Raw genomic sequence first — 27,988 nt, forward strand, 5'->3', positions numbered from 1 at the left:
ATTTGAAATCAAGAGCTACCTGATCTTGGCAGAGAAAACAAAAATAGTGATATTTATTTTGTTTAGTTTTTTTTTTTTTTAGTTGAAGTCTCACTGTCACCCAGACTGGACCCGGCCACCGCAGCCTTGACCTGCTAGGCTCTGGTCATCCTTCTGCTCAGCCTTCCAAGTAGCTGGAACTACAGGCATGCGCTACCACGCCTGGCTAATTTTTTGATTTATTGTAGAGATGAGGTCTCGCCAAGTTGCCCAGGTGGATCTCGAACCCACGGGCTCAGGCAATTCACTCACCTCGGCCTCCCAAAGCATGGGATTACAGGCTGAGCCACCGAGCCCGGCCTAGTTTTTTAAAATATGCAAATATTTCTAATAAAGTTATTTTGAAAAAAATGATTTTAGATTTACCATCGCTATTTAAATTACTTTGGAAAAAAAGAATTGCTTTAGTAGATAATTATTCTTTGTGAGACATGTATTGAATGATCCAAATTTACAGATGAAAAGGTTTATTTATATCCTGAAAAGACTAAAGGTTGCTTAAAAAGGAGTTACAGTGATTTAAAAATATATATGTTACAAATATCCAAGATCTTAAATATATTATTCTCCCCAAAAGCTAGCTGCTTCCAAACTTGACTTGATATTTTGCATGTTTTCCCTCCGTTGCTTGGTAAATATATTTGCTTCTCCTTTCTGCAATCGGCGTCTGATAGCTGATTTTTGCTGTTTGGTCAACTGAAGTTTCACCTTCTGTTTCACCAGTTCCTGGAAAGATTTCGTAAATTAGTATCAATGACAGTTAGCTATTTTTGATAAGAAGTAGATACTCTATAAAACAAAGACTTATACTGCTAATATCTTTTAAATTTATATGTTGAGAACATCAATTTTAAAAATTCTAAACACTGACAGTACTATAAGGATATTGCTATAAAATAGGAGACATTAAATTCCAAACAGAAACACAGATTATACAGCAGAGTATGCCACAGTCACAATTCTTTAAATAACAAATTGCCAGCCGGGCTCAGTGGCTCAGCCTGTAATCTCGCACTTGGGAGGCTGAGGTGAGTGGATTGCCTGAGCCCACGGGTTCAAGACCCGCCTGGGCAACTTGGCGAGACCTCATCTCTACAATAAATTAAAAAATTAGCTGGGTGTGGTAGTGCATGCCCGTAGTTCAGCTACTTGCAAGGCTGAGGTGGAAGGATCACCGGAGCCCAGCAGGTTGAGACTGTAGTGGCCGGGAGCATGCCACTGCACTCCAGTCTGTGTGACAGAGTGAGACTCCAACTCAAAAAAAAAAAAAAAAAAAAAAAAAAAAAGCCATAGTGCCACCTAGTGTTCATAATGAAAACTAATGAAACAAAGAAGATGAAAACTACTTGTTTCTCTGCTTTCTAGGTTAAAAGCAGGCACAGTTTTGTAATGGGGAGTTTTTGAAAGCATTCACTATTGCTCAATATATCCAAGAATGTCTTTAAAACTTCAAGTGCAGAAATGACTTGATGGTAGGAGTTACTCATAGACAAGTCTTCACACAGTTTTTTTGGAATTGTGGAATGCTTTCCTATAGTGAATGATCATAAATTCAAATTACTTATTAGTTAAGACACAGGCTGTGCATGTCACATGACTTACACGATAAATAAAAAATGTAAAACATTCAGTTCACAATGACCTTTCTTCATCTAAAGCGCTACAGCCTGTTATTTAAATGTGCATAATCTTGCATCATCCAACTTGTCTCAAAAAAAAAAAGGAAGATAAACACTGCAAAGTTCTTCTATGTAGAAGCAAAGTTCTTCTTAATATGCCCTCCAATATGCTGGACACAAAGAAGCATTTATTAAGACTCTGTTAAGTTAAAAAATTAAAGCACAATGGATTTGAGAGGCAGAAAAGGGCTGGAAGAATGAGCCTGCCTATCGCACTGTTTCTTGAGTTTGTATACATATAATGCGAAGCTGTGGATCTATTAATTATATGTAGACTTTGGATTTTACATTAAGTCACTATAATCAACTGGCTTTAACAAGTTATCCCTCTTTGTTTTAGTCTAATGATTCTTAGTAGGAGGAAAAGTACAAGAAGAGAGGAGAAAACAGAGTAGAGAACTCAAGTTTCTAGAGGCTCATATCCTATGAGATGCACCTCGGCTAAATCCAGGAAAGCCCACGCCCCAGAAACACCTGATATTCCCTTAGTTTTAGGACTGAAAGCAGTAAATCAGGCAAATGTCAGGACTGTCTCCAGCCCCAGGAAGCTAGGCAACTATCACTGCCTCCTCGCTTAAGGAGAAGCCCAGATTCTGGAATCAGAACAGTATTTCCTTAAATATAACACTGTAAGCTTGAAAACAAGAGAACAATGCCTTCAGAATTCTGAAGGAAACGTATTGCACAATCCTAATATTTAAACTCCCGATCAAGTGTGAGGACAGAATAAAGGCATTTTTAGTAATGAAAGGCCCCCAAAAATGTTATTCAAAAAACAACTAGCATCTATATTGCTAAATAAAGCAGTAACCAAGAGAAAGATGAAAAGTCCCTCGAAGATGACAGTGGCAAGTGCACCATGTTTAGACTGCAGTAGTAGAGGCCTACAGGATATTTCTAAGGGAAAACAAAACCCAATTTCTTTTCTAAATGACCTGCTTGCATTTTCCCTTAGTTCTTTGCTTTGATGAGACTGTAAAGATAAACATGCCAAGCAAAATAAGCAGATGACAGGTTAATGTGCATGCTCCTGATTCCAAGTTCAGAACAATTTACAAAGATTATTTTTAGATTAGAAAATATAGTTTATTTAAAAGTAAGTTAAAGAGAGAGAGAGAGAGAGAGAGAGAGAGAGAGAGAGAGAGAGAGAGAGAGAGAGAGAGAGATGACAGGTTAATGTGCATGCTCCTGCCTCCAAGTTCAGAACAATTTACAAAGATTATTTTTAGATTAGAAAATATAGTTTATTTAAAAGTAAGTTAAAGAGAGAGAGAGAGAGAGAGAGAGAGACAGAGAGAGAAAAGATTCACCTCCCCAAGGTAGGGGAGGGGGCCAAAGCCAGGAAACATGGCCTGGCCATAGCTCAAAGAGCACGTGGCCATACTTAGTAAGACAATGGTCAAAGATTATTTTTTAAAGTAAAAAAAGAGGGAGAACAGTCACACTTAGTATATATAAAAAATGGTGAAACACTAAAAAAATTTTTCTTTATTTTAGGGAGTATATAAAATTAATACAAATCATATTCTTTTTTTTGTTGTAAAGCAAAAATGTCCTAGGAAGTGGTGGCCACATACATACATATTTATTAAAAAGCAATATATCTTATTTTTAGTCACATAACCTGTCTGGATTCCAATTTTCTCATTGTTAAAATGCTCTAATTATAATTTAATTCTGTTACATATTACAAAAGACAGAGTTCATAAATGGTCCAAAGTAAAAACTATAAAAAGTATTTTAAGGAGAAAAATCAATCTTAAATTATTGTCTTTGTACAGATTCTAAAACAAAATTGTCAAGTAATGGAAGTAACAAAACAGTACGTCTTCTCTTGGTCTTTTAACAAAATGAAATGTGGTCCCATAGAAAACAGTGTGATAATCTTTCCCAGAGAATGCAGAGTTAAGATGATGAATTTGTTTCAGGTAATTAGACAGAGAGAAACCCTTTTATTGATCAAGGTAGGTTGAAGAGATCTTTTTTCCCTTCCTTCTTAGAAGACAAATTTGTACTTTATAATGTAATTCATATAACATTGTATAAGAGGTAAGAGCTAAAGGCCTGACCCTATGCTTTTAGGTTCATGCTGCTGCTTATAAGAGATGGGAAATGAAAGTAGGATCAAACAGTAAAATGAATAATGGTTAAAACATGCAAACACCACTTTAACCTGACCTCTTGACAATGTCAGTGCCATCATCTTCAAATACAGAAGAGAGGATAACTTAAAATTTAAAGAAGTAGCATGAATCAGTAATCTAACTTTTCTTTATGTGCAATTACCAATTTTACGCCATTGTCATTAGATAAAAAACTATTACGTTTTGATTCTGAGAATTAAAAAAGGGGGGGGAGAGTAGGTTTAAATAAATCCCAATAAGCGTAGAAAATACCAAAGCAAAGAGTGGGTATGCTACTATGAAGTGATATCCAGGCTACCATTAGAAATCCCTAAGAAAGGTTGATAACACACAAAAGATTTTTAGCTGTTCGTATAATTAACAGATGCTTCATAGATTTCAATTTTATGTTCAGAAAATCAGGTAAATTATCAGACCCTCAGGAAGATTATATGGAACCAATTACATATCTAGAATCTCACCTTTTATTAGTCTAATAAGCTCTAAATGTTTCTAATATCAAGTAAAAGCCCCAGAACTAAAAGTGGGCCATAAAATACGGTACTGCTATTTTTTTTTTTTGAGTTGGAGTCTCACTCTGTCGCCCAGACTGTAGTGCAATCGACCTGCTGGGGCTCCGGCGATCCTTCTGCCTCGGCCTTCCAAGTAGCTGGAATTACAGGTGCGTGCTACTGCGCCCAGCTCATTTTTCGATTTATTGTAGAGATGAGGTCTCACCAAGTTGCCCAGGCGGATCTCGAACCTCTGGGTTCAGGAAATCCACTCACCTCAGCCTCCCAAGGCGCGGGATTACAGGCTGAGCCACTGAGCCCGGCTGGTACTGCTATTTTTACCTTGTTTTTGATTGCTCTCATTTAATTTTGTAAACAACCCATATTGCCTAACACAGGACATATATTTTAACTTACTGACAATATTTTTGAACTTGGAATAAGAAGTTCAGAAAAAAGAAGTTATTTTCTGTCCTTTTAAGTTCACATTCCATCTAATAATTTTATTTCCTCCTTTTTTCACCTTCTAAACTGACTTTCTTCTTTTGCTCACAATGAGTAAAGCTATTGCTAAAAACTGGTATCAGTGGTACTCAACTTAATACCTTAAGCAGAAGGAAAAAAAATCCAATACACTAATTATGTAATCTTAATTTATGAAAAAAACTTGATACATGCTGTCTTACTCTCTTAATGGTGGACAGAAAATAATTCTTTAGAAAGTTCAATCAAACTACTAAATTTGAAATTAAAATATCAAAATATAAAAGCCAGGAAGTAATGTGGTATGCTATAGGCTTAGACACTAGTGTTTGTTGACTACCAAAAGCTTCAGAAAAGTAATAAGAAAACCAATAGTAACTTTGTTTCATTCTTCAAAGAAATTATGATATTTGAAAATTCATGTCATTCTCATATGGCAAGAGTGACATGTCTCTGTAATATTGACAGATAACAGGAGTGACAAACACACACTTACATGGGCCAGTAAGAGTGGCTTTGTTCTGGGGGACATACTCATCTCTAAAATGACTCTTCTTTCTGGGTAGTTCCAAAAGAAGGTTGGCAGGCAGAAAAGCTGCTCACTAGGAATTAGACTATTTGTGCTCATAAATTATCCAGTCCAGGAAACAGCCCTTTAAAAAATCTCTTGTAATTGCTCTTCTTGTTTTGGACAAAGCGGCCAACAAAAACTTGAAATACAAAATTTTTTAAAGTTTACTATTCTTCTCTTTCAACATTTAAGAGCAAACTAGCTAGTGAAGCTGGTGCACCTTCACACACCAGTCACTAACTAGGTAACTGAGCAAAATTACATTACCTATCTGGGCTTTCACTGCCAAAATGAAGGGACTAACCCCTAAGAATCTACAAAGTCCTCTTTAAATCTAAATTTTTTTGATTTTTTTCTTTCAAGTTCAAGTTAACTTATGCCCATCTTTTTCTTGAAACCTTTGATCATTCCAACTAAAAGCGAGCCCTCTCTCCTACATTACTAAATTTGTTCTTACTATAATTACACCATTAACATCTAAGGTTCAAGACTGAGGCTGTCTTATACACCTTATAATCCTCACAATGACTGAGCTCATTGTCCACAGTAATGACCTAATAAACATTTGGTAAATGTTGAATGACTACTTACTGGAGGAATTGTTGAACAGCTTACGACACTGCCTGAAGAAGTGATACTCAGAGTTCTTGTTCTATATTGCTTGATATCTCCCATATTTTCTTCATCTCTAAAATGTTAAAAAACCCACAAATTATCTAGTTGACTTTTATAATGTAATAGTCACTTTTTAATAAGTTAATTTATATTTTTCTTATATGTAGTAAAACTGAAGACATAAAATACCATAGAAAGATCACTGTATTTAAAATTCCTGTGAAGGAAAAATCACCTACAATTTAGCCCAATATATTGACAATTTTCATTTTCCAGCATTCTGACAGTTATAGTTACTATCAAAATTTCAAAATGGTAGAATGTTTTGCCAATCAAAATTTATCACTTCCCCACAATTCATGTCTTTTTCTCCTAATTCTCTCCTCTTTTTTCAATGAACTATACTACAAATCTGTCTTTCACTATCTAAATTTCTGAGACATTTGTTTTTGCTACCTTCCCAGACAACAGAAGACATAACAGAGACAGTACAGTACTCTACACAAGTCAGCTCTGCTACAGTGGAAAAACTGCAGCCACAGACACTGTCTAACTTGTTTTTTACATGGCTCAAAGTTTTAGTATATATGATGCCTAAGAACTCAGACAACATTAACTCCTACCAGTTCATACTTTTCAGCAACAACTGCTATTTTGCTTCTACTTTGAATGAGTTTTGCCTAGCATGTGTCTGGAAAGTGAGAATAAACTATTATTCCAATTTTTAGCTTAAAAGACTATATTTAACCCTATGTAGATTTTCTTCTATTATTGTGGTATTTAATTTTGTGTGTCTGCTTGACTGGGCCACAGGGCGCCAAATATTTGGTTAAACGTTAATCTGGGTGTGTCTGTGAAAGTGTTTCTGAATCAGTAAACTGAGTACAGCCCTCCCCACTGTGGGTGGGCCTCAACCAATCCACTGAAAGTCTTAGAACAAAAGGTTGGGGTAATAGAGAATTCACCGTCTGCCTGTGAGCTGGGACACTGTGTTCGTCCTGCTTTCAAACTTGGTTGGAATTTATACTACCGGCTCTTCTGGGTCTCTAGCTTGCTGACTACAGATTATGTGACTTCTCAGCCTCCATGACCACATGAGCCATTTCCTTATAGCAAATCTCCTATTGGTTCTGTTTCTCCAAATAATCCAGACTGATACTGAACCTCTGACTTTTTTCTTAAGCATCTACTTTAATTTGCCAAGTTTATTATTCAAATGGCAGTAGCCCTGAGATGCAGGATACAGAACCATATGGAATAGAAACAAAATTCTCATGTTTTGCTTCATGAACTGTAAAAATAAAGGCAGCCTTAAGATATAAGTCCAAACATGTACTGGAAAATGCTTAGTTAATATACTGCCAATCTAGTTTTAACTCTCATATTACTATTTTGAAATAAATAAAATCAGCATTTCATTAAACTCTGGTCTGATTCTGGATAAACTATCCCAAATCTAAAAATACCAAATCCAGAACTTTTGATAATTTAAACTGAGCTGACTGATATTTGCCAAAAAAAATCTTAAAACATAATACCATTAAATAATTTTAACCGTACAGGAACAAAGGACAGAAAGCTCAGAGCACCAGAGAAAATCTCCTGTAGCTATTTTATGTACAAAGCATATTTACTTCATGCTTTACATATTTACATGCCTTTACAGCCCAAACATACATATGTATAATTATAAAAATATATAACAAACAACTCATCCATCTAAAACCTGATAAATTTATCAAGAGACCTACATTAATTCTTTGAAAGTCACCCGTTTGTATTTTAAGACAGAATTACTTGAAATTTAATCTACAGGTTGCCTAGAATGGCATCAATTGAAAAAGAAGATACTTAAGAGTTTTAACAATAAAAAGTTATTTGGCCTTCATTTTACAAATAGTGCTACATCATTGAAAAAAACATTCATTTGCCAGAATCAAAGAAGGTACTGGTCCCAAGATTAAAATAAAAAACAATCAATAGAAATCTATACCTGAAAGGCCTGAATTCTTTGTTTAATGATGACAAGGCAATCAGATGAGGGCATTCATCTTCATAGTCGTCAAAGTCAGCAGGGATTCCTTCTTGACCTGTCTGACCATTTTGCCTGGTGTGATTTTCAGTTCTGCTTTTCTCCTCAGAAAATTCAGTTACAGAATTGTTTTTGACAACCTGCCCTTTTATTTCTCCTAAAGCTCGACTGAATTCAGTCATCTCAAAACCGTGTGCTCCAGCACTCTCCTTGGATAAACTGTCTTCCTGTAGTTGCTCAAGGACTCTGGATGACCTGCCACAGCAGCCGCTGGATTTATCCATGGAGTTCTGTTCACTTTCATTTTCTGACCTACAAACCTGTGTTTTTTCTGTCACCTCTTCATCAGAAAATGAGAAGTCAGAACCCTCGTCTGTTTCAATATCTCCATCATCTGGACCTGCTGGATGAAGCAGTTCATCATCTGCCTGCATTTCCTTTGTGTAGCCGCTGGCAGAAACTTCCACATCGAGAGAGTCCTCTCTCCTAGGAAAAAAATGTCACATGTTGAAAGAGGGAAAAAATACTTGAGATGAGTACATACTTATTACTCTGATAAATTATGATTCTCAAGTGAGTTTAATAGTTTATATATGTATAAGATCGTTCTTTGCCTACAATGCATTACTTAGTTACTTAGGTACACAACATGAAAGATATATGCTGGCTGTCATTTTAAGAAAATAATATGACTGAAGAATACTAATATTAATAGACAGGTTATAGAAATGCCAGGTGATGTTAATTTAGTAGATTAACTATCGGAGAGCTAAAGATTTATTTTAAATATGACTCATTCCAAATCAGAAAATATCTTAAATGTATAAAATATGAGAAAATTTAGCTTTGAGAATATTCATAATGTCCCAAGAATCAATTAAAGATAGCTTCTGTTCCAAATAAAGAAAAACATAAATTTCAAAACCACATGGTTTGATTCCTTATTAAAGGGATACTTACATAGCATCCAAATGGAATAAAAGTTCCTGAACTTATAAGAAACTAGATATGTTCCTTTCCAAAATTCAATAGCAATACTTTAGTGGACCAAAGGCAGGTATTTTCAAGTTTTGAAATTTCATTTATGTACTACTATAAAGCAATGATACTCAACAGCAACCATAATGTGTCGAAGGTCACTATTTGGAAATTCTTTTTAGAAGAAAATGTTAATTTTTTAAAAACAAATAAATCAGGTATTTAAAGGATCCCTTCATTTTAAGCAATGCTGAGTACAAACCTGATATCATTAAAGGTTGGATAAAGCTCACTTTCATAGCCGAAACGTTTCATGAAGAAATCTCTAATGCATTTAACATCTCTGTCAAAATACCTGCAAAATCAAGAGTCATTTTTGACACAGCCTTTGTTGTTTATCTTTTTCTTTATTATCCAACGATAATATCCTTATTATTTGTTACAGTACTCTTGCTCCTTACATAAAGGAGAAAATGATATTACACAAAAGAAAAAAAAAGAGACAAATCAGTTGCCAGTGTTTAGGAAAAAAAAAACCTGAGGAAGTCTCAAAGTATCAATGCCATATAGTCCCTATGGTTAGAAACTCAAGGTTTCCCCCACACCGTTACTTAGTAATAGTAAGATATACTAGAAGAGATTATGGGCCTACAGTGGGGGACAGGTTTCTACTAATCCTTTTTAGTCCCCAGTCTGTCTAGCTCTGCCTCCTATCAGTAGCACTCATGAAAATACCTGTTCAACTGGGAAAGCTGAAAATAAAAGAGATTAATGACAAGACTACTGAATTATGGTTTCGTATCTTTATTATTCATCAGCTGATCTGCAATAACACCCAGAGAAATAAATAATGCCTGGCTTATAAAAATGATCCGAAGATATGTTAATCTGGGTCAAGAGCAGAAAAGATTTCTGAGTATCAGGTTGCTTTTTTTTGACACCATAAAGCAGCAATACCAGATTTGATTCTCTAGATTTTCAGATAAGGGTGAATTAAGGAAGGATGATATGAATCTGACTATCTCCTTGAGAAAGACGAAATTTGGAAATAGGAAGACATTGCTTCCTTTCTTTGCTCGCACGGCATCCTGGGAAAAATCTTGAAAAATTTTAAAATGATCATTTTATATATGTATGTTCACATCTTCTCTATTAAACCGTAACTTCTTCAAGAGCAGATATGGGGCTTATTTATATATCAATCTCCAGTGCTTAGCACATTTGCCTTTGCCCAGCACTAGTTCACAAAAATTCAAATTAAATCAATGTCTCCCCATAGACTACAGAACAAAGCAGCCTAAACTTGGAATGTCATAATCTTGTTCTGTTGCCCAGGCTGGAGTGCAGTGGCCTGATTTTAGTTCACTGCAACCTTAAACTCCTAGGCTCTAGCAATCCTCCTGCCTCAGCCTCCTGAGTAGAAAGGATTATAGTTGGGTGTCACCACACTCAGCTAATTTTTTTTTTAAAATATGGGGTCTCGCTACGTTGTCCAGGCTGGTCTCAAACTCCTGGCTTCCCGCCTCAGCCTCACAAAGCTCTAGAATTACAACTGTGAACCACTGTGACAGGCCTGAGATGAAGTTTTACATGAATTCTTTTCTAATAATAAAATGAGAAAAAAAAAAAAAAAGACAAAAGATAATTATCATTGGTCTGGCAACAGAGTCTAGTACAACAATGCAACTTTTACTCAGGCCATCAAGATTACTGAGTTATGATTGTTGAACATCTCTTGGAGGTAACCATGAAGCAGACAGAAAAGGGAAAAGGCAAAAAAGTACACAGTAGTTCTAGGGGTCCCTTCTTCATTACTTCTTCTGGGCCAGCTTTTATCTGTTTTGGTAACTGGTCTTCTGCCTAAAAATATATTTGAACAAAGGGTTTCATGGCTAAGGTCTGTCAAATTACAAGAGTAATTAAAATTATTTTGATGCCATCTTCACTGTTTAGAAAAATAAGACAGGAAGGCAGTTTCTTCAGATTTCTAATACATAGCATATGCTTAATTAATAGGTTTTAAAAATTGAATCAAAGTACATTTTCCCCCTTCATAATACTGAGCGATAAGAAAAATTCTCTTGTGGGAAAAATTCTAGTTGCTGGAGATCCTTTAGATAAAAAAACCAATTTTTTGTTTTGTTTTTTTGAAACAGGGCTAAGTGTCACCCAGGCTGGAGTGCAGTGGCATGATTCTGGTTTACCGCAGCCTCAAACTCCTGAACTCAAATGGTCCTCCCATCTCAGCCTCCTCGGTAGCTGGGACTACAGGCTTGCATCTCCATGCCGGGCTAATTTTTTGTAGAGATGGGGGTCTCACTATATATACTGCCCAGGGTGGTCCCAAACTTCTGTGTTCAAGTGATCCCCTCTCCTCAGCCTCTCAAACTGCTGTGAGCCCTTGCATCCAGTCACAAATTTTTATAATAGTAACATCAGCCACTTCAAAAGTTATTAACCTAAATGTCAGTATCACAAAATTGAAAAATTATAAATAAAAAATAATTACATCAGGCACAAACACACCCACATCCATAATCAATGTTAGCATATACCATTCAGCATTGGGATGAGAAGTTGAAACCATTTGTGGAAAATCAATCATGGTGATATGGTCATCTTTATCCAAAATGAGATTAAATTCATTGAAGTCTCCATGAATCAGCCCATGATTTGCAAGTTTGACAATTAGTTCCATAGCTTCATCATATACTGATGCAGGATCTTCAACATGGTGTATCTGATATCTGAAAGTATTATAAGAAAATAAGCTATTTAAACTGATCCATGGTTTTAACCAAAGCATGTATGTGTGCATGCATATATATTATTTCATGTCATTCTCCCCAGCAGCTTTCTCATTTCTATCAGCATACAAACGCAACGTCCTCCATCTATTACAAAACTAAAAAGCCACACCTTGCTCCTTTCCACAACCTTATTTCTTTGATTTATAGCCAAACTCTTCTACATGTGCTTTTTCCAATTTCTTTCCTCCTGCTCTCTAATAAACCCAATTCAAACAGGTTTTTATCTACTTTATTCCAAAAAATAGCACTTATTGAGATCAATGACTTCCATGCTACTAAATCTAAAGGTCAATCTTGGTCCTCCTTTTATCTGGTGTATCAGATGTCCTCTTTGCCCTCCTTGAAACATTTTTTTCATTTAGCTCTTGAAACATCATATTGTGCAGGCATTTCTCTTTCCTCACAGATCATACTCTTAGTCTCTTCTGTTGAGCTTTCATCTTTTCCCTTACCTCTATATTTTGGAGTTCTTCAAAAGTCAATCCTATGACCTATTTTCTCTTATTCAGACTTGCTCTTGGTGATCATCTAGGGTCATGGTTCTAAATACCATATACATACTGATTTCTTTTTTTTTTTTGAGTTGGAGTCTCACTGTCGCCCAGACTGGAGTGCAGTGGCCGCTCCCGGCCACCGCAGCCTCGACCTGCTGGGCTCCAGTGATCCTTCCGCCTCAGCCTTCCGAGTAGCCGGAATTACAGGCATGCGCTACCATGCCCAGTTGATTTTTTGATTTATTGTAGAGATGAGGTCTCACTGCCCAGGCGGGTCTCGAACCCGCGGGCTCAGGCAATCCACTCACCTCAGCCTCCCAAAGGCGTGGGATTACAGGCTGAGCCACCGAGCCCGGCTTACATACTGATTTCAATCTAGACTTCTTGAACTCCCAGGCATCTCAGACTTATCATGCCCCAAACTGAGTCTCTGATACTGCTCTACCCTCCAACTCTAAACTGCTCTTCCTGTAGCTTTCTAGTTTTTGAAAACAGCAATTTTATCCCGTCAATTAATTTGTTATTCAGGCCAAAAACCTTGCTGTCATCACTGACTCCCCCTTCTTTCACATCTATATCCTATTCCAAATAAATCAAACAATGTTGGTTCAACCCGAAAAACACTTTCAGAATCTGACCACTTTCACCATCTTCATGACTATCACTGTGATCAGAGCTACTACCATCTCTTTCCTAGATTATTGCAACAGTCTCTTAATTTGAATTCCTAATTCTGTCTTTTTCTCCCTTAAGTCTATTCTTAATATAGCAGAGTGATCTGATCTTTGCTCTCTTACTCCAATGGCTTCCCATTTCAGTTAAAATTTGATATAGCAGTTTTCTACTGTCTCTTAGTACTTCCTATCCCATACCCTGCTTTATTTTTATCCATAGCACTCCTATCACCTGATATATATTTCCTTCTTCAGTTATTTATTGCATGTCTCCTTCTATCAGAATAAGTTCTATGAGGGCAGGAACTTTGTTTTATTCACTGTTCAGCTTAAAAGTGCCTGGCATGTAATAAGACTCAAGAAATACTGAATGAATGAATAACAAAGATTAAAGTCCATATAGTAAGAATGAAACTGAGTTTTCAATTTGTCTTTGAGTCTATTCCTTTGTGTCATTTTCTAACCTCCTAGAAACAGTATTTCATTAATTAAAAAAAGCTTACTAAAAAACATGAACTTTAAATTCATTTATTGGACTCCATGACTTCAAAGAAAAATGAATACTTACAGTGGATAACCATTTACAAGCTCCATGACCACTGCATGGCGATTGTAATCAACTGGCTTTGGAACTGGAAATTTCCTCTCATACAATGCCTAAAACATGCAAAACAGGTATAAGCTAATGAAGTGGCCATTACCTTTTTTTTTTTTTGAGTTGGAGTCTCACTCTGTCACCCAGACTGGATTGCAGTGGCCGCTCCCGGCCACTGCAGCCTTGACCTGCTGGGCTCCAGCAATTCTTCCGTCTCAGCCTTTCCAGTTGCTGGAACTATAGGCGCGCACTACCATGCCTGGCTAATTTTTGATTTACTATAGAGATGAGGTCTTGCCAAGTTGCCCAGGCAGGTCTTGAACCCATGGGCTCAGGCAATCCACTCACCTCAGCCTCCCAAAGTGGTGGGATTACAGGCTGAGCCACTGAGCCTGGTGGTCATTACATTTTAAAGAACAATAAAAAAAAATGTACATTCCCACAATCAGAAGAAAAACACACAACAAGGCTTTATAAAATTACAGTTACCAAATAGTTATTTATTCATGGCTTTTTTATTCAATGAATAGAATAACTGTACAAAAAATAATTTAAAACTGGTTTGTGTGAATTCACCTTTCCACTAAAAATGAACATTTATTAAGCACTGTGTTCGGGCTACAAAAATGAGTATTAAGAAGGGTCTGTCCTCAAGAAGTTCATGGTTTCTTGGGCTATTTCCTCTCTTATGTTGTAAGTCTCTGTTATTTGTTGAAATGTGCTCAAAATATTAAAATGAAAGCAAACTGTGACTTAGACAATACTGTCTTCTGGTATATTAGGAAATATGGCATTCCACCAGATCAGACATTTAGAGCACTGAGCTTTTCTCCAGACCATAATATGCAATACAAATATATTATGTGACAAACATATACACTGTTGTAATCTGAGTCAAATATTTAGATCATCTACACATCTTTTTCCCTATGCATTGACTTCTCCTATCTTGTTTACAAAGTTCTGTTATTACTACCTTTAAAATACCTTAGATTTATGCCCCTGCCATCTGGAATGCTAGCATTTCTATGTAGGCCTCTGTCATTTGTGCCTGATTACTCAACCAGCGTTCCATGTCTTGCCACCTACCTAACCTATTCTGTGTACCAATATCAGACTAAGATGCTCATGCCAAAACATAATTTAAAAAAATCTACAATGGCTGTAAATATTCCTTTTGACCTGAACAACCTTTCCTGGTTTTTTTTTTTTTTTGTAGATGGAGTCTCACTCTGTCGTCCAGACTGGAATGCAGTGGCATGCTCCCGGCTACCACAGCCTCGACCTGCGGGGCTCCAACGATCCTTCCGCCTCAGTTTTCCAAGTAGCCAGAACTACAGGTGCGTGCTACCACACCCGGCTAATTTTTAATTTATTGTAGAGACGAGGTCTCGACAAGTTTGCCTGGGCGAGTCTCGAAACCATGGGGTCAGGCAATCCACTTGCCTCGGCCTCCCAAAGCACTGGGATTACAGGCTGAGCCACCGAGCCCGGCTTATTTTCTATTAAATTTTTTATTTTATTTATTTATTTATTTTTGAGTTGGAGTCTCACTCTATCATCCAGACTGGAGTGCAGTGGCCATTCCCGGCCACCACAGCCTCGAACTGCTGGGCTCTGGCGATCCTTCCGCCTCAACCTTCCAAGTAGCCGGAATTACAGGCATGCACTACCACGCCTGGCTGATTTTTTGATGTATTGTAGAGATGAGGTCTCGCTGCCCAGGCGGGTCTTGAACCCGTGGGCTCAGGCAATCCACTCACCTCAGCCTCCCAAAGGTGCGGGATTACAGGCTGAGCACTGAGCCCAGCTTATTTTCTATTTAAAAGTAACACACTGAAGGCCCGGCACGGTGGCTCATGCCTGTAATCCCGCCACTTTGGGAGGCCGAAGAAAGAGGACTGCCTGAGTCCAGGAGTCCACCAAGCCCGGACTTTCCTGGTTTTAAAACTCTCTTTAACCCACTTGTGCAGCCCTAATTCTCTCAACACTCTCTCCAATAAGCACCCAGAAGTGCCGTCAGCACACTCTCCTCAGTGTCACCTAAATGTACAGGGCTCACCCATTCATGTCTTTACCCATACTGGCATCTCTGCCAAATGCACTGCATTCTCCTTGGAGTCAAATAATTTCCAAGTTCTACGTCTCTATTCAACTCCCACTCATTGCATGAAACCTCCTTTATAAATTACTCTGAGGTTTCTCAAAACTCAGCATATTTTTTTAAACTGTTTTTTGTTTCATGTGTGTCTGTATTATCTTCCCAACTTTAAGACATAGATCATACTGATTATTTCTTTGGTATCCACTCCTTCACCCCATAATACTGCAGTACTTAATTTTAAAAGGTTGTCTACTCTACCTTTTACCTTCTGTGGACAGGAAGTGAATGACTCCTCACTTCTCAGAAATTTTGTTTCATTTGTTTTTCAAGAGGTTCCCCCCCCCCCCCGCCAGTGCAGACATTCTGAACATGCTGTAGCAGTTCAAGAGCACAAGTGACAATTAAAGATTGTCAATATTCATCTAGAACTTGTGCTGTAGCCTAACCCTTACACTATTGCTTAATCTTTATTTTATTCTTTCTCTCTTAGGAAAATAACAAATGTATCTAAGGAGTGAAGTATATGTAACCAGGTTACCCTCCTCTACCTTCAACATAAATACCATGGAGAACACATAATATGGTTTTGGGAAAATGTGTGATTCCTATCAAGCTGTATACTTACTGATTGACTATCACATAATTCAAGCTATTAGCATAAGACTAGAAATATATAAAATATATGGTAGCAGTATCACTTACTTACATTGTTCTAAAAATTCTCCCATGATTACTAAATATTTAAGCATATAGATTAAAATAATCTACTCAAAGAACAACAAATTGAACTTCTAAGAAACAACCGTTCACATACTGAAACAATTTTCAATAATTCAACTTTTTAAAACAACAACGTTTTTAATAATCAACAGAGTTAAAAGTGATTGCCTATAGAAACTGAGTCTGAGGTTAGACTCTAGGGACAACAGACTGATTCTTGTTACTAAGGCCCCTGAGATACATGTATTGTTTGGCTAAAAAAACACAAAATTATTTTCATAATACCTTCATATAGGCAAATTCCTTCATGGCAGATAGACGAGATAAATAAAGCCAAGACACATTATGACGGTGTTTATGGTAATCACGCTTGTTTTTCAGATTTCGAAAGGAGGTTCTTCCTAGTCTATGAAGCTTTAATGCAAATTGCTGTCCTTCTTCATTTGCAACAATGTAAATATCTAGAGCCAAGATTTCAAAAGGATATTATTATACCTTTATTCCAATAAGTTAAAGCAATTCTAACTCTGCCTAATTTTATTTGTATCAAATATATTATCTTTCATAATACAGATTGAGTATACCTTATGTAAAATTCTTGGCACCAGAAATATTTTGGATTTTGGAGTATTTGCATATACATAATGAGATACCCTGGGGATGGGACTCCCATGTTTAAACACAAAATTTATTTATGTTTCATATACACGGCATATACATAGCTTGAAGGTAATTTTATAGAATATTTTAAATAATTTTTTGTATGAATCAAAGTTTGGGTACATGAGGGCAGGTGTGAAATTTATCATTTATGCTGTCTATCATGCAATGCTCAAAAGTTTCAAATTTTGGAGCGTTTTGGATTTTGGACTTTTGGATTAGTGATGCTCAATCTGTATAACTAGAAATACTTATCATCTGTCAAAACTCTTCATATTCCAGGCCTTCACCATTTTGCCTTAATTACAATCCAAAATGACAAGTCAACATGTATTAGTAGCTACTAAAAAAGACAGCAAAAATGCAATGTGTCAAAGGTTATTGCTTCTAAAGGTGCTCAGTGCCTGTATCTACCATGTAAAAACAACCTTTCAAATTAGTGGGAAAACATCTAATTGTTCCTTAATGCCCTACATGTGAGAGAAGTGGTTTAATCTCTTCCTTTTCAACAACATGAAGGTCAATTCTTCACGTCTTTCAATGAATAATACTCAGTTGTTAGAAGGGAGATCTTTTTTTTTGAGTAAGAGTCTCAGTCTGTCACCTAGGCTGGAGGGCAGTGGCATACTCCCAGCCACCACAACCTCGACCTGCTGGGCTCAAGTGATCCTTCCGCCTCAGCTTTCCAAGTAGCTGGAACTACAGGCTACTATGCCTGGCTAATTTTTTGATTTACTGTAGAGACGAGGTCTCACCAAGTTGCTTGAGTGGGTCTCGAACCCGTGGGCTCAGGCAATCTTCTCACCTCGGCCTCCCAAAGTGCTGGGATGACAGGCTGAGTCACTGAGCCCGGCCACGAGATCTTCTAATAAGTAGTCTGTCAACTATCAAAATAAGTTGTGATATATAATACTGCCATTTAGAACATGTTCTAATTATTCAGAAGAAAATTTTAATTATTATATTTCTATTAAAAAATAGGCTGCCACAAATTGTTGACAGGACTATAAACTAGGGCAAGCTTTTTGGAGAGAAATTGGATAATGTCAGAATTTTAAAGTAGACACCTTTTGCCTTGCTATCCAATAAATTGTCCCTCCCTAAGTCCTATGTTGAGTCTCTAACCCCCGATGTAGCTGTTTGGCAACAGGGCCTCTGTAAGATAATTAAGGATAAATGAGGTCATAAGGGCAGGGCCCTAAACCAGTAGGACTGATGTCCTTATCAGAGGAGGAAGAGACATCAAGGACACAGAGGAAAGGCCACGTGAGGACACAGCAAGCAGGTAGATACCTACAAGCTGAAGAGGCCTTAGGAGAAATTATAACTTGATCTTGGACTTTTAGCCTTCATAACTGTGAGAAAATAAATTTTTGTTCTTTAAGTCACCAAGTCTGTGTTATTTAGCAGTAGCAGCTCTACCAAACAAATACTCCAATAAGAATGTATTTACAAATTTATGTGCTTATATGCACACAGACATTTGTACAAGGGTGTTCTTGTGTCTCTACTAAAAATGAAAAAAAGACTACAAGTAGCTTAAACGACCATTAATAACTGGGAGCTGATAAAAGTCAATTATGAAGCACCCACATAATGCAATACTCTGCAACTATGAGACATATCTGCTGGTAAGAAATGGTAATGGTAACAGGGATGCATCAAGTGGAGAAAAGTAGTTGTAGAATAGTGAGTAGTTTGCTTTCACCTGTGATTAAAAAGATATGTGAATGATATACACAAATCTTAGAACATGTAAATATAGCTGTGTTTCCATGGAAAGTTTCTAGAAGGATATGTAAGAACTCATCAGAGTGTTAGCTTTGGGATGTGATAAGCAGAGATTAAGACCTGGGGTTACAACTAAGGCTTGGTTTTTATCGTACCCTTTTGTACTATTTATCATTTTACCAGGTAATTAACTGCTTACAAATAAAAAAAAATTACTGTTTAAGTTAAGTTTTTGTTTCAATATGGAGTATTGGTAAGTCAATTCATGAATTTATAATCAAAGTGAAATTAAGATTGGATGTAAAAATAATTAACAGGGAGTCTACCCCAAAGGGGGTGTTTCTTACTTCTGTTTACACATTTTCTACAAATACACACATAAGTTGTACTGTATTTAGTACTCTTGCTTTACCTCTTAAATATACACCACAACTGGATATAAATACAGAAGATATAAAAAAACATATAAAGGACCACAGCAGTCTTCTCTGGAGTAGGTTTCCCAATAATTATTTTACTTCCAAAGTTTAATTTTGCTTCCTAAGCTTAGGTAAACAATGTAACTATACAGGATAAACTACACAGGATAAAAAGCAGTATATGGTATGGTATAAAGAAAATCATTCTCTGTTCTTTATTTCTACCTGTCTTCTATATAAATAACAAATAAATACACAAGTATTTGTTCAAAGCTTTTATATAATGTTTTCCCAGGTTTTACACATATGTACTTTGCTTTGCTAATCATATTGCTGTGACGGAAAAATGTATCTGCAATTTTTAGATATTCACTACCGTCTAGTACTTCCCTGAGTACATATTTTTAACTGTTAAAATGTATAATTTATCAGAACTAAAATAAGAGCGAATAAAATATTTGCCAAATATTTCAGGTATTAGAGGAAAGTTCTTGGTATAACTAATTTACAGTGATAGACAATGAAAAAAACAATAATTAAACTAAGGGTACATTTATAATTTGCTTCGAACCATTTTTCCAATTTATTGTTTAGTTAGAAATAAGGGAAAAATTAAAGGAGGAATGTTGTCTCAAGGGAAAATACACACTACAGCAAACAAAGTGCTTTCCACAGTATTATCAGCACTTACCTGACTCTTTGCCAACACCCATCTGGTTTCCAACAGACTCAACTACTTGTCTAGAAGAAAGGGTTTTCAAAGCTAGGTAATCATAGCCTGCATTTGTCAACCGGTAGCCCTGCACAGCTAGACAAAAATCAAATAAGACCATATTTCAGTTACACTGTAAAACCAAGTCTCAGCAGTTCAAGTCATAAAAACAATTTAAAGATGGGAAAATCTTAGTTGGAAAAACTACCCAGGCTTACACATTTTCAATTTCTTCCTATAATTTGCATCTCTTCTCCAGAAATGTAGTGTTACTCAAAGTGTGACCCACAGTCTGATACCAGCCTACAACTACGTGTGGCAAAATAAATACATCTACTAAAAGGAAGTATTTAAGTTCAATTTCAATTTTTATATTAAGAATTTATGCCTGTTTTTGTGTATCTGTTATCCATGTAATTTTTCTAGTAGTTACTTTTTATTATATGTTATAAAAGGCTCTGTGATAGGCTAAACAAATTCATCCCTCACCACAGGTGGTTTGAGAAGTAATGTTCTAAAGTTCCGTAGCAGACTGTATATTCCAAACATGCTTGCAACAACATCCCTATGCCACTCACTCTTATGCAGGGCAACCCTGCTACACCCTTTTCTCCACCTCCTTTGTTCTAGGTGTATCCTCTGATTGTTTTGATCAATAGGATATGGCAAACGTATGCTTGTCTGTTCTTTGTCTAGTGCTTTAAATAGTCTGAAAACTTCTACATCTTGCCTTTTGAACATCTGCTCTGCGGGAAACCAATCACCTGAAAAATCCAAATAGTACCTCAAAATACTTACTTTTGGTATGCTCCCAAGCTATGAGTTTATGTTTCACTAATTCTCTTAAAACTTTATTACAGCCACCATGTTTAAGGCTGGCTATAGACGCAATTAAGCTGCAGGGAACTATTTCATGGTTCTTCATGCCCATTTCAACCTGAAATTTAAAAGATATTATATAATCATAATCAATACAAAGCCTTGTCTATCAAAACCTTGCTAAGAAATTAACTTCTCCTTGAAAGTTTCCTGACCATGCATTTCCAACTAATTCTGAGACATAATTATCTCCTTTTTTGAACATATTTTTCATTATGATTTGAAATCTGACAATTGATATTCATAGTCTCTCCACTTTGAAGGTAGGAATTGTGAGTGCCTGACATAGTTAACGACATGTGGTAAATTCTAAAATATATGTTGACATCGAAACATTTGTCTTTAAATACAGAAGTTCCAGATATTTATTATGCAGGTATTTAATGAGAAAGTACTCTATGTAGGCATTGTACTGGGCACCATGGAGAATTAAAAATATATACATACTCTACCCCTGGATAATTTATTATCCAATTATGGAAATAAAAAAATGCATGTATCTAACTTTATTAGAAGTGATAAGTACTTAAAAAAAAAAAAAGAGGTAGCCAGGGTTACCTCTGAACAAAAATACTTCTAACCGAGGGATCGGTTCCAAGGAAGAAGCAAGACTTGGGACTGACTTTGACATGTGAGCATACAGAGAAAGCAGACAAAATGAGATTAGAAAAAGAAAAAAGCTTGGAACTAGCATGTAATGTAAGAAAGCACTGGCCACAGGGAACAGTTAGTACAGTGGCAGCTGTATGGGATGGCATGTAGAGTTCAGGCAAAGGCTGGAAAATACTTCTAAAATACCCTACAGGTAGTCCTTACCATCGGGTTGGCTTTTTACCAAAAAATAATGGCTCCTACATACATGAATTGCTTTATTCTGCAAACGCCTACATGTATGTATTGATTTTTGTGCCATAAGATCTGATTTTGTCACTCCCCATTTGAAAACATTTAGTGGCTCCTACCACATTCTTTACCAATCCTGTAAGGCTCTGTAGTACATGATCTGGCTCTCATCCTCTCCAGCTACATCTCCAATCATTAATTAGTCTCTGACTCACTATGCTTCAGTTTTACATAAGCCTTTCCTTTCTTCAACTAAGGCCTCAGGGCCTTTGCACTTATTGTTTTCTCATCTCCCACTCTTTCCAAGGACTTCACCGGGCTGGTTTCTTCTCATACAGCTCCTATTATCCCCACACTCACTCTTTCATTTAAAGAATATTTAGAGTATTTATTCACTGCCTACCAAGGATCAAGAACTTAAAAAATAAAAAAGACCAACAGTAAACAGGTAGAAGTCGTCAGGCGGTCTTCCCTGTCTACACAATTCAAAGACAGCATTCGCACCCCCTCTTCCCACCAGATGCATACTATCTACTCTATTCTTCTTTAACATCTTCATAGCACTTATCTACTATACTGCTTATTTAATTCGTTAACTTGATCTGTGTCTGTCTCCTCTTTGGTCTTTTTTGTACCCCGCCGAGTCCCCTAATATTGCTACTAAGAACTCGACAAACGTGTCGATTGAATCGGAACTGCCACGCGACTCTGGGGGGGGGGGGGGACTCAATGGCTTTCACTTTTCAAGAGGGAACTTCTTCACAGCTGGTCGAAGCCCCGGGTCAGGGAAGTTTCCCAGGCTACAGAGATGCAAGCGTGTCTCTGAAGCGCAAAGCGAATGGGAGGAGAAAGGAAGAAAACGATCAGAAGACGGGGCCTTTACCCGGTCTGGGGGAAGGTAGGATCCTGAACAAAAGTTTTTTAAAAATCCGACTCTCCGGTGCTCTTTTCTCCATGCCCAGCCTCTACCACACCCCACAGCTCAGAACGCCCACTTAGCTCCCAGCGAACCTAGAGGAACAGGACGAGGACGCACAGTGGGAAGGTACAGAGAAGGACTGTTGGGTTTCTTACCGCGGTCAGGACCCTGAAGTCATCGCGGCTCATGTAACGCAATTTGGCTACATTCACCTTCCCCATGGCGGCCTCAACCGAGCCTAGAAGCCTCCTTCACGACTGCCGGAAAGCGCGAGGCAGATCAGTATTCAGGCCTCTCGAGCGCTTCACGGCGGCCGGACGGCTTGCGCGTGCGCAGCTTCTTGGTACAGGTCCTTGTTAGTAGATAGAAGCACTATTCTCCTTGGCGTGGACAAATACAAAGTCTATGTCTTTTGAAGCATATCCTATGGAAGAACGGAGCATTTTATTTTTAAGTGTTGTTTTTATGTGACTGAGGTGGTAGACTGTAAATATTCTCTGCAATATGCCATTTTCTCCCCATATCTGTCAGGACTGGTTGCCGGAACGTCTCGCCCCGCCTCAAAGCGCAAAATGGTAATTTAAGGGAAGGAGGAAATTTTAACGCCAAACGTCAATTTTTACTTCAGGCAAACTGACTTACAGCAAGAATAAGGACCTGCGTGAGAGTCTGGACAAAGTTGTCAAAGGTAAAAGTTGTTAAAGATAACAACACAAGCATTTCATCTACTCCTAACCACGCCAGCTCTTTCCAGGGGAGGGCGTGGTTCACGGAACTGCGCTTGCTCAGTACCCTAAGTTGGGCCCCGAGTCCTCAGAGTGCGCATGCGCCTGACGGGGTGGGGTGTGTGTGTGGTTTAAGGTGACACGTGGAGGGCGCGGCTGTCATCCTTACGTCTGTGACCGCATTCATAGATACCGATGAGCGTTTTGATGGTTCGGGGCTAACCTACGCGGGTAGGCCTTCAAGGGCCCACGAGCGATGTAAAGGTTTTAGGAGAGTTTCCCACGCTGGCTCTGCAACTCCGGAGCGGGATTGGAGACTGCTTGCACGCCGACAACGAGGATGCGTAATCTACCACATCTTCCTTACAACAGGATATCAACAAAACTTGTATGATACTGTTTGCATTTCTATCTTATTTCATGAGCTATATATTAAACCTTTAAATGGCAAATATTTTGGTACTCTCCTCATGTTAACTGTGGGTGCTATATATTGTCTAGGATTGTGGTCCACTTCAGCCTAGACCTAATTCCCGATCACTGATGTTTCGCACCTCTCTGGACCCAGTGTAAACCTTAGAATTTAGTATTTACAGAGCTCTGTTTTTTTCCTGTGGGATTCCACAGACCGATGTCTGATTTTCCTTCCCTTTAAGACTCATTCTGAGTATGTTGGTTGGTCCAAACACAGAGATAACCTTTTCATACAATAGGCACGGGATTTTGGAGACAGGCTACTAACTATGATCTTTCCTGTCTCTCCAGTTAGGTAGGGTAGTTGGTGCTCTGAAATCACAGAATGTTAAAGAAAGAACAACTCTCTATTCCCTCTATGCTCCACCTTGTGGCTTCTTTTTACTTGAGTGCAGCAAATCTTTGATTAACTACTGTCAACTAATAACCTCAATTTAAATGGAATTGTTTTCCTTCTGTATTTCACATAAAAGACATAAAAGCAAAAAGTTTTTAATGAAACCAAATTGCTAACATTTAAAATATTTGTATACATTTAAGAGGTACATGCGAAATTTTGTTACATGTTTATAATAGGTAGTGATCAAGTCAGGGTATTTAGAGCATCCACCACCTGAGTATAATACATTCTTGGTTTAGTTATAGTCACCCTACTCTGCTATCAAATATTGAATGTATTCTTTCTGTGTTTTTACCCTTTAACGTACTTCCCTTCATCCTCTCCCCTCTATTGGATTGCTTAAGCTGAATGGAGCCAGTTTATTTAAGGTCATACCTCCTTTCTGGGTTTTCTCAGATCCAATGACCTGTTGACAAGGATGTCTAAAGACTCAATCTCTTTGCTTCAACTCAGCATAACTCTAAAGGATCATCCTATCTTCAGAACTCCCTGTAGAGTCAACTGGGGTCTCCTTTCGTACCACGTAACAGTTCAGCCTCTTCCTTTGCTTAATCCTGCTTCTTTCCCTCCTCTCTGCCAAAAGCTGATTGTAACAGCATTCAGTATTCATACACTTGTACACTACTTTCCAGTACAGAATCTGCTTCTTGGGGAACTCAGTCTTCAATAGTATTTTTCTGGGACTTCAGCCTAGTGATAATGGACCCTTCCATAAAAGTGGGATAGACGGGACAGGCCCTCCAACTGAGAGATAATATCATTGGCTTAGTTCTGTCACTAACTCGTTTTTTGATCTTGGGTACACTTTTAGCTTCTCTCATTTGCACAAGTTTTTATTTTGGGCAGGCAAAACTTTTCCTTTTCTCAAGAACCTTATAGGTCTAATGGATCTTAGATTCTTTATTTTTATTATGAAGGGGTTGGACTTATATTGGTGGGTTTTTTTTTTTTTTTTTTTTTGAGTTGGAGTCTCACTCTGTCGCCCAGACGAGTGCAGTGGCCGCTCCCGGCCACCGCAGCCTCGACCTGCTGGGCTCCAGTGATCCTTCCGCCTCAGCCTTCCAAGTAGCCGGAATTACAGGCATGCGCTACCATGCCTGGCTGATTTTTTGATTTATTGTAGAGATGAGGTCTCGCTGCCCAGGCGGGTCTCGAACCCGCGGGCTCTGGCAATCCATTCACCTCAGCCTTCCAAAGGCGTGGGATTACAGGCTGAGTCACCGAGCCCGGCTGGTGTTTTTAAATCTCTTATTAATTTAAGTCCCCATCTCAGGCCCTATTATCTTAATTCTTCTTTGGTTGAGAATCTCTCTCTCTCTTCTGTGTATCCCTAGGGACCAATAATATTTGGTTAACTGAATAGCCAAAACAATCTTGATGAAAATGAACAAACCTGGAGGCATCACACTCCTGGTATTCAAAATATATGATTAACCAATTTAGCCACGGTACTGTCTAAAAACAGACACATTGACTAGTGAAACAGGATTAAAAGCCCAGAAATGAACCCATGCACTTATAGTCAGTTGATTCTCAACAGGTACCAAGAGCACACAATGAGGAGAGGATGGTCTTTTCAATAAATAATATTGGAAAACCAGTTACTTACATGCAGAAGAATGAAAACGGAGCCTTATCTCACACCATGTACAAAAATCAACTCAAAATGGATTGAGACCTAAAACTCTAAAACTGCTAGACAAAAACTTAGGAGAAAAGCCACAACATTTGTCTGAACAATGATTTTTGCATATGACCCTGAAAGCACAGACAACAGAAGCAAAAATAGACAAATAGGATGGCATAAAAGTAAAAAGCTTTTGTACAACAGAGGAATTGATTAACAAAGTGGAGAGTCAACACATAGAATGGGCGAAAATATTTGCAAACCATATATCTGATAAAGAGGTTAATACCCAAAATATATAGTGAACTCAAAATGGGCAAAGGATCCGAACAGATATTTCTCAATTACAGCATACAAATGGACAAACAGTGCATGAAAAAGTACTCAGTACCACTAATCATTAGGGAAATGCAAATTAAGACCACAATGAAATGTCACCTCATACCTGTTAGAATTATTTTATCAAACAGGTAAAAATAGCTAGTATTGTCAGGGATACAGAGAAAAGGATAATTTTGAATATTGTTGGTGGGAATGTAAATTAGTACAGCCATTATGGAAAATTTTGTAGAAGTCCCAGAAAAAACTAAAAGTAGAATTACCATATTATTTCGCAATCCCATTTCTTAGTATATAGCCAAAGGAAATGAAGTCAATATGTCAAAGAGATAACTGCATTCTCATTTTTATTGCAGCTTATTCACAATAGCCCAGATGTGCAATTAATTTGTGTCCATCAAGAGATGAATAGACAAAGAAAATGTAGTATATATATGTAACGGAGTACTATTCAACCTTAAAAAGGAAGGAAATTTTGTCATTTGTAACAATGGGCATGAACATGGAGGACATTATGCTAAGTGAAATAAGCTAGGCATGGAAAGACAAATATGCATGATCTCACTTATATGTGGAATCTAAAAAAGTTAAATGAGTAGAATGATGTTTACAGAGACTGGAGGTAGGTGGAGAGGAAGACAATGGGGAGTTGGTTGAAGGGTACAAAGGTTTGGACAGTCGGAACAAATTTTTAGAACTGTTGCACAGCAAGGCAACTATAGTTAATGATGTGTATTTCAAAATAACTAAGAGTAAATTTCATATGTCTCCCCACAAAAAGTATAAGTAAGTTAGGTAGATATGCTAATTAGCTTGATTTAATTATTTCACATTTATATACATGTATGAGACATCACATTATATCTCACAAATGTATATTATAATTTGTCAACTAAAATAATATCAATAAAGAATATTTGGTTAAGATTTGTTTTATGAAAATGATTTTTTCATTTTGCAAATAGAAAATTATAATTATTAGATATTCATGTTCAAATTGTACCTCTGAAGCCCTTGGTGATTTTGATAGCACCTTGAGAATTAATGGATGGGTGATCAGTTAGTGTATAGTCAGGGGACAGAAACCATATTAGTTATTTAAGCAGAGCATTTGACATTAAGAATTGTGAATTGGTCAAAAAATTAGTAAATAAATGAAAGGATACAGGAAGGCATCACAGCTACCACCACTAGGGCTGGAGGAACAAAAATAAGGTAATAAAATTACTAAAACTTAGATACTTAGAAGAGGAATCCACAGACCTGAAGCCCTGACCTCTGAAGTGAGGTTTCTTCCATGTTGGTGCTGATATCTCTAGTGCAAGAGGAAATGATGAGCTTTGTCAAGTATTGAGAAAATTGCAAATTAGATTCAGCTTATGCTAAGGAAGGGCCCTGCTTCTGCCGTATAAAGAAGTGTTATCAGGTTATGCTAAGAAAAATGACACACATACAGGGAAGCCTGCAGAAAGCAAACAGGGAGCAGATAGAAGGAGCAAATCTATTCTTCCCCTTTTTAGATTCCTTTTTGGCAGAGCACAATATGGAGCCAGCTGGCAAGCCAGAAATGGAGTTTACAACTTCCAAGCCCTGGCATCAGAATCTGGAGTATAGAAATCTGGGTATAGAGCTAAGAGACAATAGCTTGATAACTGGCATAAACTGTAAACTGTAAGGTCTTTTCGAGCTTTAAGGTATTTGTCTGTCTGTTAGACCTGCATTGGATAGTAATTAAGTAAGCGTCTTAATGACTTGACTTTTTTGAGATGTTTTCTATTTATGTACCTTGATTTAGAGAGTATATAACTTTTTTCAGATCTTTGGTCTTCAT

At 37.4% G+C, this 27,988-nt stretch overlaps 1 protein-coding gene across 1 annotated transcript; it reads right to left on the bottom strand.

The window, feature by feature from the left end:
• Positions 1-489: 489 nt before the first annotated feature.
• Positions 490-22,920, bottom strand: RIOK2 (RIO kinase 2). The gene is made up of 10 exons (XM_008055050.1): positions 22,748-22,920; positions 20,750-20,888; positions 19,931-20,047; positions 16,715-16,890; positions 13,579-13,667; positions 11,588-11,779; positions 9,295-9,387; positions 8,016-8,540; positions 5,999-6,095; positions 490-765 (listed from the first exon to the last, which is right to left on the bottom strand). The coding sequence occupies exons 1-10, from the start codon at positions 22,811-22,813 to the stop codon at positions 601-603; spliced, it is 1,659 nt and encodes a 552-aa protein (XP_008053241.1). The 5' UTR covers positions 22,814-22,920; the 3' UTR covers positions 490-600.
• Positions 22,921-27,988: the final 5,068 nt, after the last annotated feature.

Source organism: Carlito syrichta, unplaced genomic scaffold, assembly GCF_000164805.1.
Source record: "Carlito syrichta isolate Samal-C Ts95f unplaced genomic scaffold, Tarsius_syrichta-2.0.1 Scaffold301643, whole genome shotgun sequence".
Classification (NCBI taxonomy): domain Eukaryota; kingdom Metazoa; phylum Chordata; class Mammalia; order Primates; family Tarsiidae; genus Carlito; species Carlito syrichta.